The 11,571-nt window shown below is 36.9% G+C and overlaps 1 protein-coding gene across 1 annotated transcript; it reads right to left on the bottom strand.

The window, feature by feature from the left end:
* Positions 1–2,240: 2,240 nt before the first annotated feature.
* LOC120211656 (RNA-binding protein CP29B, chloroplastic-like) lies at positions 2,241–11,095 on the bottom strand. Its single transcript, XM_039210157.1, has 6 exons — positions 10,637–11,095; positions 10,304–10,405; positions 9,774–10,076; positions 9,532–9,626; positions 4,034–4,043; positions 2,241–2,276 (listed from the first exon to the last, which is right to left on the bottom strand). The coding sequence occupies exons 1-4, from the start codon at positions 11,012–11,014 to the stop codon at positions 9,564–9,566; spliced, it is 846 nt and encodes a 281-aa protein (XP_039066088.1). The 5' UTR covers positions 11,015–11,095; the 3' UTR covers positions 2,241–2,276; positions 4,034–4,043; positions 9,532–9,563.
* Between the last annotated feature and the right edge of the window lie 476 nt (positions 11,096–11,571).

Here is an 11,571-nt window from a genome sequence, read left to right on the forward strand (position 1 = left end):
TACACTATCGCAACACATTCTTTATTGTTTTAAACTCCACGTTAATTTTGAATAGTTAAAATGTAAACTTATTTTGGATTTTTCACTATCGCAACACTTTTTCACTATCGCAACAACACGTTTTTCAAACTATCGCAACACATTTTAACTATCACAACACATTTTTCAAAATCGCGTTGCGAATCTGGATATTCGCGTTGCGAATTTAGAAATTGAGTTGAAAAATTAGAGTCCGCGTTGCGATTTTGTTGGTCATTTTGGTAAATCCAAAAAAAGTTAGTTAAAATCGTATATTATAAGGCATTTTCGGTCACTGAGGTTATTTCCTCTTTAATAAACATGATATGTAATAGAATTGTAATATATTAGGTGATAATAATATTTTAGAAAAAAAATTGTTAAAATCTAGTGGTTATAATTGGATAAAAATTTAATTGATTTTTTAAATTTTAAATATTCCATACGAATTTAAACCAAATTAAATATGATTTTAGGAACAGAGGAATGTGGAACTGCTGTCTGACTAGGTACCTATTTTGGATACCCATTGTCATCAATTTATCCTCCCCTCCTTTACTCATTTTGTCTCTATTAGTATAAAAATATTTGATAGTTTTAAAATACTATTTCATATATATATATTAAAAATACAAATACAATGAATTTATGTTGTAAGCTCATTAGTTTATGCATCTCCTCCAGACAAAAAAAAATATTATTATATGAATTTTAAATTTTTTTCTAGATAAAGAAAAAAAAATTCTAGATAAAAGAATTATCATATGAATCTTTTTCGTTACACCATCTATGATTACAATTAGTAAAAATCATACACTTCATTTTTTTTCATATCAATTCTTTTTTGATGAATCTTCATTTTTTTTATATAAATATAAAAATATGTGGTCACCTGAAATTTAATTATGAGTAGATTAGGACGTGGAAAAATGATATGAATGATTTTCCCATATATAACGTGATTAATAATATTCATAAAATAATTTCTCCAGACAAAACTTTACGTTTAAACCATAAAAATCTTAATTAGTGTGAACAAAGGATCATAATATGACAACACAAATATTTTTAAGGTAAACTACATGTATAGTCACTAAATTATAAGGACGACTTTATTTTAACCATCGAATTATGAATGTGACACCCCCTATTTGACCCGAACATACGATCAAATAAAAAATACAACATTTCAGTATCAAAACCATGTTGGATATATTCTAAATGAATCCATATAATTTAAACATAAATAAATACACAGAATTGATTTATAAATAAGTCAAAACATTAAGGGTAATTTTGCTCACTGAATTAACTTGTAGGGGTCAATATAAGTATAAATATAAACATGAGGGACAAAGGAAGTAATACTAGAAAAGTTTGTAAACCTAAAGAATCATTTTTTAAAACTGATAGTACAAATATCAAAATTTAAGTACAAATTCTAGAATTTTAATATAAATATAAAAATTTATTATTAAAATTTTTAACGACTATCGAGACTTCAAGAACAATATCGATATTATTTATATAAAAATTATAAATTTTATTGATTTTCAATTGGAAATGCTTCCTAATATGCCCATATTTAAAGATGAAAATCACTTACAAGCACTCTACGCCATAAAGAAACATGCTCGCAACATCAATTTTATCATTGGAACAAATTTTAGCATGTTATGCAGTACCTATTTAAAATCAAGGTTACTATTTTAGTGAAAATCCACGCCTTTCGTGCTTTCCATTACCAATTCAACTATGCCCATTTAATATATATATATATATGACATGGAATGCAACCTATAAGTCACCTTCTTGCATCAGATATATCATCACATCAATATTTAGCATGAAAAAAACCCTAAATAAGGACAAATGTAGAATATGTTATTATATATAGATAGGGTTCTGATTGGTGATTATATCATGAACACTTGGTTAATATAATATTACTGTTCTTAGACTTCAAGTCAGGTTTTTGGAGTTCAAAAGTTAGGAATCATGAACCTCACAAATATTTTGTCTTATGATGAATAATATATATATATATATATATATATAATATAACTCATCTAGAAAGCCTGAAATTATCCAATATAAAGCAATGGTTTATAATATTTTCTTTGAATCTTAGTACAGGCATCGGACATAGCAGATCACCCTAGTATCCAAATGCAGCTGGTTCAAGAAGCATGTATGTAGATTCCCCAGAACCGAAAGACGCAGCAGCCGCCGGCTTCCGGCTGCATGCTTTCCGTGCACCTGATTAAAAGAGAATATAGCAAATTTTATAAATGGAACTCAATCAGAAGTACCATTAAACGAAATGAAAATTGAACTTTGAAAATTGTAGATCTCTTAGTACATGGATGAAACGTAAAAACAGGAAGACTAATGATGGGAAGTAAAATATGTTGGTAATGCTCAATCCCACATAGTGTTGGAAACACTATTGGGAATGGTATTTAAGGCTTGACATTCCACTTCCTTGTTGAGTGATAGAGAACAAGGGGGGCTCTCGCGCACCGCCGCCGCCGTCCGTCCGTCTCGTCTCGGCTCGGCACGGCACGGCACGGCTCGGCTCGTGGTCGTGGTCGAGGTCGAGGTCGAGGTCGTGGTCGTGGTCGTGGTCGTGGTCGTGGTCGTGGTCGTGGTAATACGTGTCTTCGACACGTCCGCGCGGATACTATCTTTTTAGAGAAAATTCTTGAGGAATTTCTCTTTGAAAGAAACAAATGGAAAATGTGAAAGATATCAACTGATATTTATAGGCTGCTGAGGACTGTTTGAATTTCAAATAATAACAGCTGAATTATTTTTTATCAGAAATTAAACAGTTTATTCCTAAATTAAATCAGAAACGTTAAGATGTACCTGGACTGATTTACAGCTTTGTACAGAGGAGACAAGCTGTTAATATCAGGAGTTACAGGAGTTATTTGATTTAATTCCAGGGGTTACATGATATAATTTCGGGAGTTATAACAGCTGAATAATGATACAATGAACCTGGACTATTTCTGAGTCAGGTTCATCTAGTCGTTTCAGCTGTTACAAATAAGAGGTTTAATCCTGAAATTTTATGGACGACTTTAACCCTATTTCTAGCCTATAAATAGAGAGCTATATTCAGCTTCTCAACTCACTCCAAAACATTTTACAATTCACTTACAAAGTGTTTTCTAAAGTTCTCTCCGTGAGTTCTCTCTGAGTGCTTTCCGATCAGAAGTGCAATACCACCAGCAGTCCACTCCGGTTTCGGGTGTACGGAATTCGGAGCGACCGTGTTAACCTCGGGGGACGGTCCGCCTACTGCAGCGATTACACACATCGAGGCGAATTCGTTTCTAAGGCAGTGGTTCTTACCACGACACGGTTTACGAATCTGTTCTTCTTAATTACTGTTTATTTTTTCAGTCAGTGCTAACGGTGTAGTTTTGCAGTTCATATGTCCAACAATTTAGAAACGAATTCCCATAAACTGCAATCATGTCGACACCTTTGAGCAAACTCATTCCCGATCTTTCCAAGCTCGATGCACTTGATGGAAAGAACTATAGAAGGTGGTCCCAAAGAATTCTTATATTCTTCGAGCAACTTGATCTTGATTACGTGTTGCTCAAGCCACCACCTACCATGCCGCCAACCCCAGCTGTTGGTAATGATGCTGATGCGGTCCTCAATGATGATGCCTTAGCAACTGCCGCCGCCGCTCTCGCTACTTACGAGAAATTCGAGAAGGATAACAAGACGGTACGAGGACATCTGCTCAGCCACATGTCAAATAAACTATTTGATATGTTCCTTAGAGAAAAGAGTGCCAAGGCAATATGGGACACTCTCGACAAGAAGTATGGTGCGGATGATGCGGGGATCAAGAAGTACGTTGTCGGCGAATGGCTCAAATTCCAGATGACAGACGACAAGCCAATAATGGATCAAGTCCATGACTATGAGAACTTAGTCGCTGACATCATCGCTGAAGGGATGAAAATGTGTGAGGTGCTGCAAGCCAATGTACTCATTGAGAAACTGCCCAAGTCCTGGTCCGATTACCGTAACTCTCTTAAGCATAAGAAGAGAGACATTTCGCTTGAAGAACTTGTGGGCCATATGAAGATTGAAGAAGCCAACCGTTTAAAAGATAAGCTTACTAATTCTATGAGTAATTTATCTTTTAGAGCTAACTTGGTTGAGTCCAAATTTAAGAAGATCATGAAACGTGGGAATCAAGACAAAAAGACGAAACCACAGAAGGCTACCAACTTCAAGAAGTCAGGAAAGGCCAAACCGGAAGGAAAGACGTTCAAGTGTTATGTCTGCGGTTTACCTGGCCACAAGGCTTACCAATGCCAACACCGCTCAGACCGCCAGAATGACAACAAGCCACAGATGCACGTTGTAGAAGAAGATGATGAGATCATTGCTGCGGTGGTCTCAGAAGTTAATCTGGTGGAGAACAGTTCAGAATGGGTAGTTGACACTGGCGCTTCGAAGCATTTCTGCGCAAGGAAGGAGTTTTTCACTGAGTTCGAGGATGGAAACACTGGTGAACGTGTGTACATGGGGAACTCTAGCAGCTCTGAAGTGCTAGGCAAAGGCAAGGTTTTACTCAAGCTGACTTCTGGTAAAACTCTGGCTTTAAATAATGTTCTGTTTGTACCTGCCTTGCGTAGAAATTTGATAAGTGGTGGGCTTCTGAATAAGGCAGGCATTAAGTTAGTTTTTGAGGCAGATAAACTTGTACTTTCCCGAAATGGTGATTATGTGGGGAAAGGGTTTTTAAGCAATGGTTTATTTGTCATAGAAACTCAATTTAATGAAAATAAAGCTACCACTTCTGCTTATATTGTTGAATCCATTGATATGTGGCATGCTAGATTAGGACACGTGAATATTCATGCTTTAAAGAAATTAATGAATATGAATGTTCTGCCTAAACTAGACACAACTAGCTTTAACAAATGTGAGATTTGTGTAGAAGCTAAGCATACTAAACCTCACTTTAAGACTGTTTCTAATAGAAAGACTGAACTGTTAGAACTCATTCATACTGATCTAGCAGATTTTAGAAACACTGAAAGTAAAGGAGGAAAACACTACTACATAACTTTTGTAGATGATTATTCAAGATATACAAAAGTTTATCTCCTAAGAACTAAAGATGAAGCTGAAAACTTCTTTCTTATTTATAAGGCAGAAGTTGAAAATCAGTTAGATAGGAGAATCAAACGAGTTAGATCTGATAGAGGTGGTGAATATGGATCTAATTTCTTAAAAGATATTTGTGAAAAGAATGGCATAATTCATGAAACATCAGCCCCCTATTTTCCTCAACAGAATGGTATAGCCGAAAGGAAAAATAGAACTTTAAAAGAGATGATGAATTCTTTACTAATAAGTTCTGGGTTATCTGATAACATGTGGGGGGAGGCCATTCTATCGGCAACTCATATCTTGAACCGAGTTCCTCATAAGAAATTAGATTCTACCCCATATGAATTGTGGAAAGGATACGCTCCTAATTTACAATACCTGAAAGTGTGGGGGTGTCTGGCTAAAGTGGGCTTGCCAGACTTTAAGAAGTTCACCATCGGACCTAAAACCGTTGATGCAGTGTTTATAGGGTATGCTACGAATAGTGCTGCATACAGATTCATGCTTTTACAAGATTATTCTATTTGTGAATCAAGAGATGCTGTTTTCTTTGAAAATACTTTTCCTTTAAAGGAACCGAGAATAAATATTGAAACACAAATAGAATATATTCCATCAACTTCTTCTAGTAAACCTGCTAGGTCTTCTGAACAAAATGATTTTGAGCCTAGAAGAAGTAAAAGGCAAAGAGTTGAAACCTCTTTTGGACCAGATTTTATTACTTCCTTTATTTCTGAGATAAATGATTTAGACTTCATTTCAGATCCTATAGCTCAAATTTTTCTATTAGATGAGGATCCTAAAACTTTTGAAGAAGCTATAAGATCTATCGATGCTAGTTTTTGGAAAAGCGCTGTTAATGATGAACTAGAATCGATAATGTCTAATCATACTTGGGAATTAGTTGATTTGCCTAAGGGATTCAAACCAATCTCCAACAAATGGGTCTTCCGGAAGAAACTAAGGCCAGATGGTTCGATTCAGCGGTACAAGGCAAGGTTAGTCGTCAAAGGGTTCACTCAAAGGTTTGGTTTAGACTACTTTGATACATACTCTCCCGTTACAAAAATCTCAACGATTCGTGCATTATTTGCACTAGCCTCTATTCATAAGTTGCAGGTACATCAAATGGATGTTAAGACTGCTTTCTTGAATGGGGATCTAGATGAGGAGATTTACATGGAGCAACCACTAGGTTTTGAGGCACCTGGTATGGAAGGCAAAGTTTGTAGACTCAAAAAGTCACTCTATGGACTTAAGCAGGCTCCTAAACAGTGGTATGAGAAATTCATAAAACTATTCTTAGTTTTGGTTTTGTTGTGAATGGTTCGGATGCTTGTGTGTATTCGAAGATGTTTGAAACTGAATGTGTTATCATAAGTCTTTATGTTGACGACATGTTGATTTTCAGTTCTAACATTGAGTCCATTAACAAAGTTAAAAATTTCTTGTCCACTAAGTTTGAGATGACAGATTTGGGAGAAGTAGATGTAATCTTAGGAGTCAAAATTACCAAAACTGAGAAGGGATTTTCTTTATGTCAAGCACATTATATAGAGAAAGTGCTAAAGAAATTTGACAGTTTTGATGTCGTCCCTGTTCGAACTCCTTATGACCCTAGCATACATCTAGTTAAGAATAAAGGAAGTAGTGTTTCCCAAACTGAATATGCTAAATTAATCGGAAGTTTAATGTTCTTAATGAACTATACTCGGCCTGATATTGCTTATGCTGTGAGTAGACTAAGTAGATATACTCATAATCCGAGTGGTGAGCACTGGATTGCGCTTAAACGCTTACTGAAGTATCTTAAGGGTACTGTGAATTGGAAACTTGAGTTTGTTGGCTTTCCTGCGGTATTGGAAGGATATTGTGATGCCAACTGGGTTTCTGATAATGATGAGGTAAGCTCTACGAGCGGGTATGTTTTTACTTTGGGTGGAGCAGCGATCTCGTGGAAATCATCAAAGCAGACTTGTATTGCTCGTTCTACCATGGAGTCAGAGTTTATAGCTCTTGACCTAGCTGGGCAAGAAGCCGAGTGGCTCAGAAGCTTGTTAGCAGATATTCCGTTGTGGGGAAGACCGACTCCTCCAGTTTCATTGTTGTGTGATTCACAAGCTGCGATATGTGTGGCTAAGAACCAAGCTTACAATGGTAAGAAAAGACACATTCGCATAAGACATGAATCAGTTAGACACTTGATAAAGAATGGAGTGCTCTCTTTAGAGTATGTGAAGTCGGAAAGGAACCTAGCAGATCCACTTACCAAAGGGTTAAGTCGGAAGCTGGTCCTAGATTCGTCGAGGGGGATGGGTCTAAAGCCCATTGGTTGAGGAATTCATGGTGGATACCCAACTTAGTTATCTAAGTTCCATGTGGTCAAACGAAACCATGGAAAGACTCATAGTGCACATTCCTACTGCCTATCCCTATGATGAATAATGTGCATGCCCAGGATGAGCTTAATTGCTCTTAATAAATTCATAGCCCAGGCTTTGGGTGGTCTTAGTGAGAAAGACTTGATGAATTTACCGATTTTGGCTGAATATCTATTCTTAATAAGTTCATAACCCAGAGTGAGTGGGTAGGAAATGATGAACTTACCGACAGAAAGGTTGAGTTTGTTAAACTCTTAATAAATTCAAATCCAAGTATTTGGATGGTTCTAGTGAGAAGGACTTATTGAATTTACCGATAAATGAGGTTGAATATTTATTCTTAATGACTTCTTAGCCCAGAGTTTGGGTGGTTCATTTATAATGAACTTGAAAAAAGTCACCATACCCTTTGTGAGGTTGAGCTATTATAAAAGCTCTTAATTATTTCATATTCCTTTTTAAAGGGTGGTTTATGTTGAGATAAACTTGATGAAATAACCTATGTAAGTGAGAAGGGTTAGCCGCCTTCTATGAAAAATGTTGGGCTATTTTTCTAGCACACTTACTAGAATCCTGAGGTAAGATGGCCAAATATATACTTTTGTATATATATCTTACACATCGAGGACTCAGGTGGATGAAGGGGTTAGTTGTGTGTTATGAGTTTACCCTGATCTTAGAAAGTTCCAGACTAGTTTCACTTATCTAAGAGAAGGATTGCTCATCATCACTATGTACTAGTTCCAGATATGTTCACTAGTGCTTAAGCAACTAATCTCGCTATTACTCTTCTGGAAAGCTTGTTTTCGAGTTTCAGAAGATTTCTTTCGCATTAGTGGGGGAATGTTGGTAATGCTCAATCCCACATAGTGTTGGAAACACTATTGGGAATGGTATTTAAGGCTTGACATTCCACTTCCTTGTTGAGTGATAGAGAACAAGGGGGGCTCTCGCGCACCGCCGCCGCCGTCCGTCCGTCTCGTCTCGGCTCGGCACGGCACGGCACGGCTCGGCTCGGCTCGGCTCGTGGTCGTGGTCGTGGTCGTGGTCGAGGTCGAGGTCGAGGTCGTGGTCGTGGTCGTGGTAATACGTGTCTTCGACACGTCCGCGCGGATACTATCTTTTTAGAGAAAATTCTTGAGGAATTTCTCTTTGAAAGAAACAAATGGAAAATGTGAAAGATATCAACTGATATTTATAGGCTGCTGAGGACTGTTTGAATTTCAAATAATAACAGCTGAATTATTTTTTATCAGAAATTAAACAGTTTATTCCTAAATTAAATCAGAAACGTTAAGATGTACCTGGACTGATTTACAGCTTTGTACAGAGGAGACAAGCTGTTAATATCAGGAGTTACAGGAGTTATTTGATTTAATTCCAGGGGTTACATGATATAATTTCGGGAGTTATAACAGCTGAATAATGATACAATGAACCTGGACTATTTCTGAGTCAGGTTCATCTAGTCGTTTCAGCTGTTACAAATAAGAGGTTTAATCCTGAAATTTTATGGACGACTTTAACCCTATTTCTAGCCTATAAATAGAGAGCTATATTCAGCTTCTCAACTCACTCCAAAACATTTTACAATTCACTTACAAAGTGTTTTCTAAAGTTCTCTCCGTGAGTTCTCTCTGAGTGCTTTCCGATCAGAAGTGCAATACCACCAGCAGTCCACTCCGGTTTCGGGTGTACGGAATTCGGAGCGACCGTGTTAACCTCGGGGGACGGTCCGCCTACTGCAGCGATTACACACATCGAGGCGAATTCGTTTCTAAGGCAGTGGTTCTTACCACGACACGGTTTACGAATCTGTTCTTCTTAATTACTGTTTATTTTTTCAGTCAGTGCTAACGGTGTAGTTTTGCAGTTCATATATCCAACAATATATTGACCAAATGTGATTTGGCAAGTGAATACTTTTATACTAAAAAACCAATTAGATGCCCAGAGATTAGAACTCACACCCCAAAGAACTTTAGCAGTACCGGTAGATAACAGTCGCACTCAAAACTGGCGTCTCAGCTTAGTCTCGGCCACGGATACTCGAATTGGTCTGCCATCCAACTCCTACATCAAAAGAGTTTTAAGCAGGTCAAAATCTTTAATGAAGTTATTAGACATTTAGACTAGTTCATATCCATCATGCAGTAATTGATCCTAAATTGCTATTAGACATTTAGACATAAAAAAAAGCAAGGTAAATGATCAACTTACAACTCCATCAAATGTTTTAATCGCACTGTCCACCTCTTCAGTAGAATTGTAAGTTACAAAGCCGAAACCCCTTGACCTACCACTTTCCCTGTCATAAACAACTTTCGCTTCCACAACCTTGCCTTGCTCACTGAACAAGGTCTCCAGTGCTACATCATCAACACCCCATGAAAGGTTACCGATGTAGACACGATTTGAAGCACCCATAGTAGCACCACCACCTCTTGCCCCTCTAGGAGAAAATTCTTCCCTACGAGGCGGTGGTGGTCCAGAGTTTACTCTCAATGCCCTCCCTTCGAGTTCCTGCAATCGGTAAGTACAAATTTCTAATAAAAACTATAGATTGCTACAGGAGTATTATATATTAATACAATCAAAACTTAAGCACACTCCTTTGCAACAGTAGGTTCCAAGGCTAGACCATAAATGCCAACCCTCAAACTGTTTTAAAGATTACATAGGTACCGTAATCCGTAAACGAAGGAATTGAAGTTATTAAACTTGCAAAATACTCTATAAAAATGACTTACATAACCATTGAACTGTTGAGCAGCAGCTTTAACTTCCTCAGTTGTAGACATGGTTACAAAACCAAACCCCCTACTTCTCCCAGTTACCTTGTCATAAATCACCTGTCAAAAGCAATAATTTCAACACATCAAAATGGGAAAAGTCTTCCACATTATAATTAGACATGTCATCAATAAGGTTCATACTGCTGTAACCTCCGTGAAATTTCATAATTACACCATGAGAAGTCTTCAATTAGCTCAACATTCAGCAACCAATTCAGAAAAATGAGCAAGCATAAACATAAACTAGGCGAATTACTAGCACACAACAAAGAAAACAACGAAAAGTACCTCAACCATCTGAACATTTCCAGCACTTCCAAACAAACCGGCAAGCTGACCACTATCCACACTAAAAGGAAGATTACCCACAAAAAGTTTCAAGTCAGGGGAGAAACTGGCAGCCTCTTCATCATCACTACCTAATAAACCCGCTTCCTGACCATATTCAGATGAAACAGAAACGTTTCTAACAAACTTAGAAGGAGAAGACAAAGATTTCCTAGCTAAAAGCTCAAAGCTTTGAAGAGCAGAACAAGAGAGGGGCTTTGCATGGAGCCTATGGGAAAGTGAGAAGGGGGAAAGTGAAATGGGTCTTTGGTTTGGTAAAGATAAGGTTTTGGGTGCGAAAGATGGGAGTATGAGAGATGAAGCAGATGATACAGACATGGTTTCTTTTCTTTTTTAGCCTTTGTTTCTCTGCTAAGCCAAGAAGATAATGTTTCTGCGATGGAAGACTTGGTTTAAGAAGAGCTTGCCTTGGACATTTTTATAGGAAGCAAAGTTAACTGCTTGGCTATCTTGCCGCCTACTTCGGATTACAATCTGGGCCGTCAGGTTTTGCAGATAAGATAATATTTTGCTATACCCATAGATATTTTTTCTACACTCAACATCAGTTCAAACAATTCGATTCAATTCAATTCAATTCGACTAAGATATTCGAATATAATTTAATTATGAAATAAGATATATTAACTTAATTTCTTTACTTGGTTCAATCAAATACTCACCCAAATTACAATGACAGTTTGTCTCTTCTCTTGCTTTTGATTGTTTGAGAACTGAAATGGGTCAGCCAATATATTTATGGGTTTAGGGCTTTCCATTTGTATGGCAGATACATACATCACTGTATCATATTACATTAAAACTATATAGATCTCATCACATGAATGATTGTATATTTGAAATTTACATCATTAGTTTTTAATATGAAACGATAG

This window comes from Hibiscus syriacus, unplaced genomic scaffold, assembly GCF_006381635.1.
Source record: "Hibiscus syriacus cultivar Baekdansim isolate YM2019G1 unplaced genomic scaffold, ASM638163v2 tig00109979_pilon, whole genome shotgun sequence".
Classification (NCBI taxonomy): Eukaryota; Viridiplantae; Streptophyta; class Magnoliopsida; order Malvales; family Malvaceae; genus Hibiscus; species Hibiscus syriacus.

Excerpts from the sequence above, each read along its gene's own strand:
- LOC120211656 (XM_039210157.1), bottom strand. The coding sequence starts at position 11,014 with ATGTCTGTATCATCTGCTTCATCTCTCATACTCCCATCTTTCGCACCC. Across the intron at positions 10,406-10,636 it reads GAAATGTTCAGATGGTTGAG|GTGATTTATGACAAGGTAAC; the intron begins GTACTTTTCGTT and ends TGCTTTTGACAG. Across the intron at positions 9,627-9,773 it reads TTAAAACATTTGATGGAGTT|GAGTTGGATGGCAGACCAAT; the intron begins GTAAGTTGATCA and ends CTTTTGATGTAG.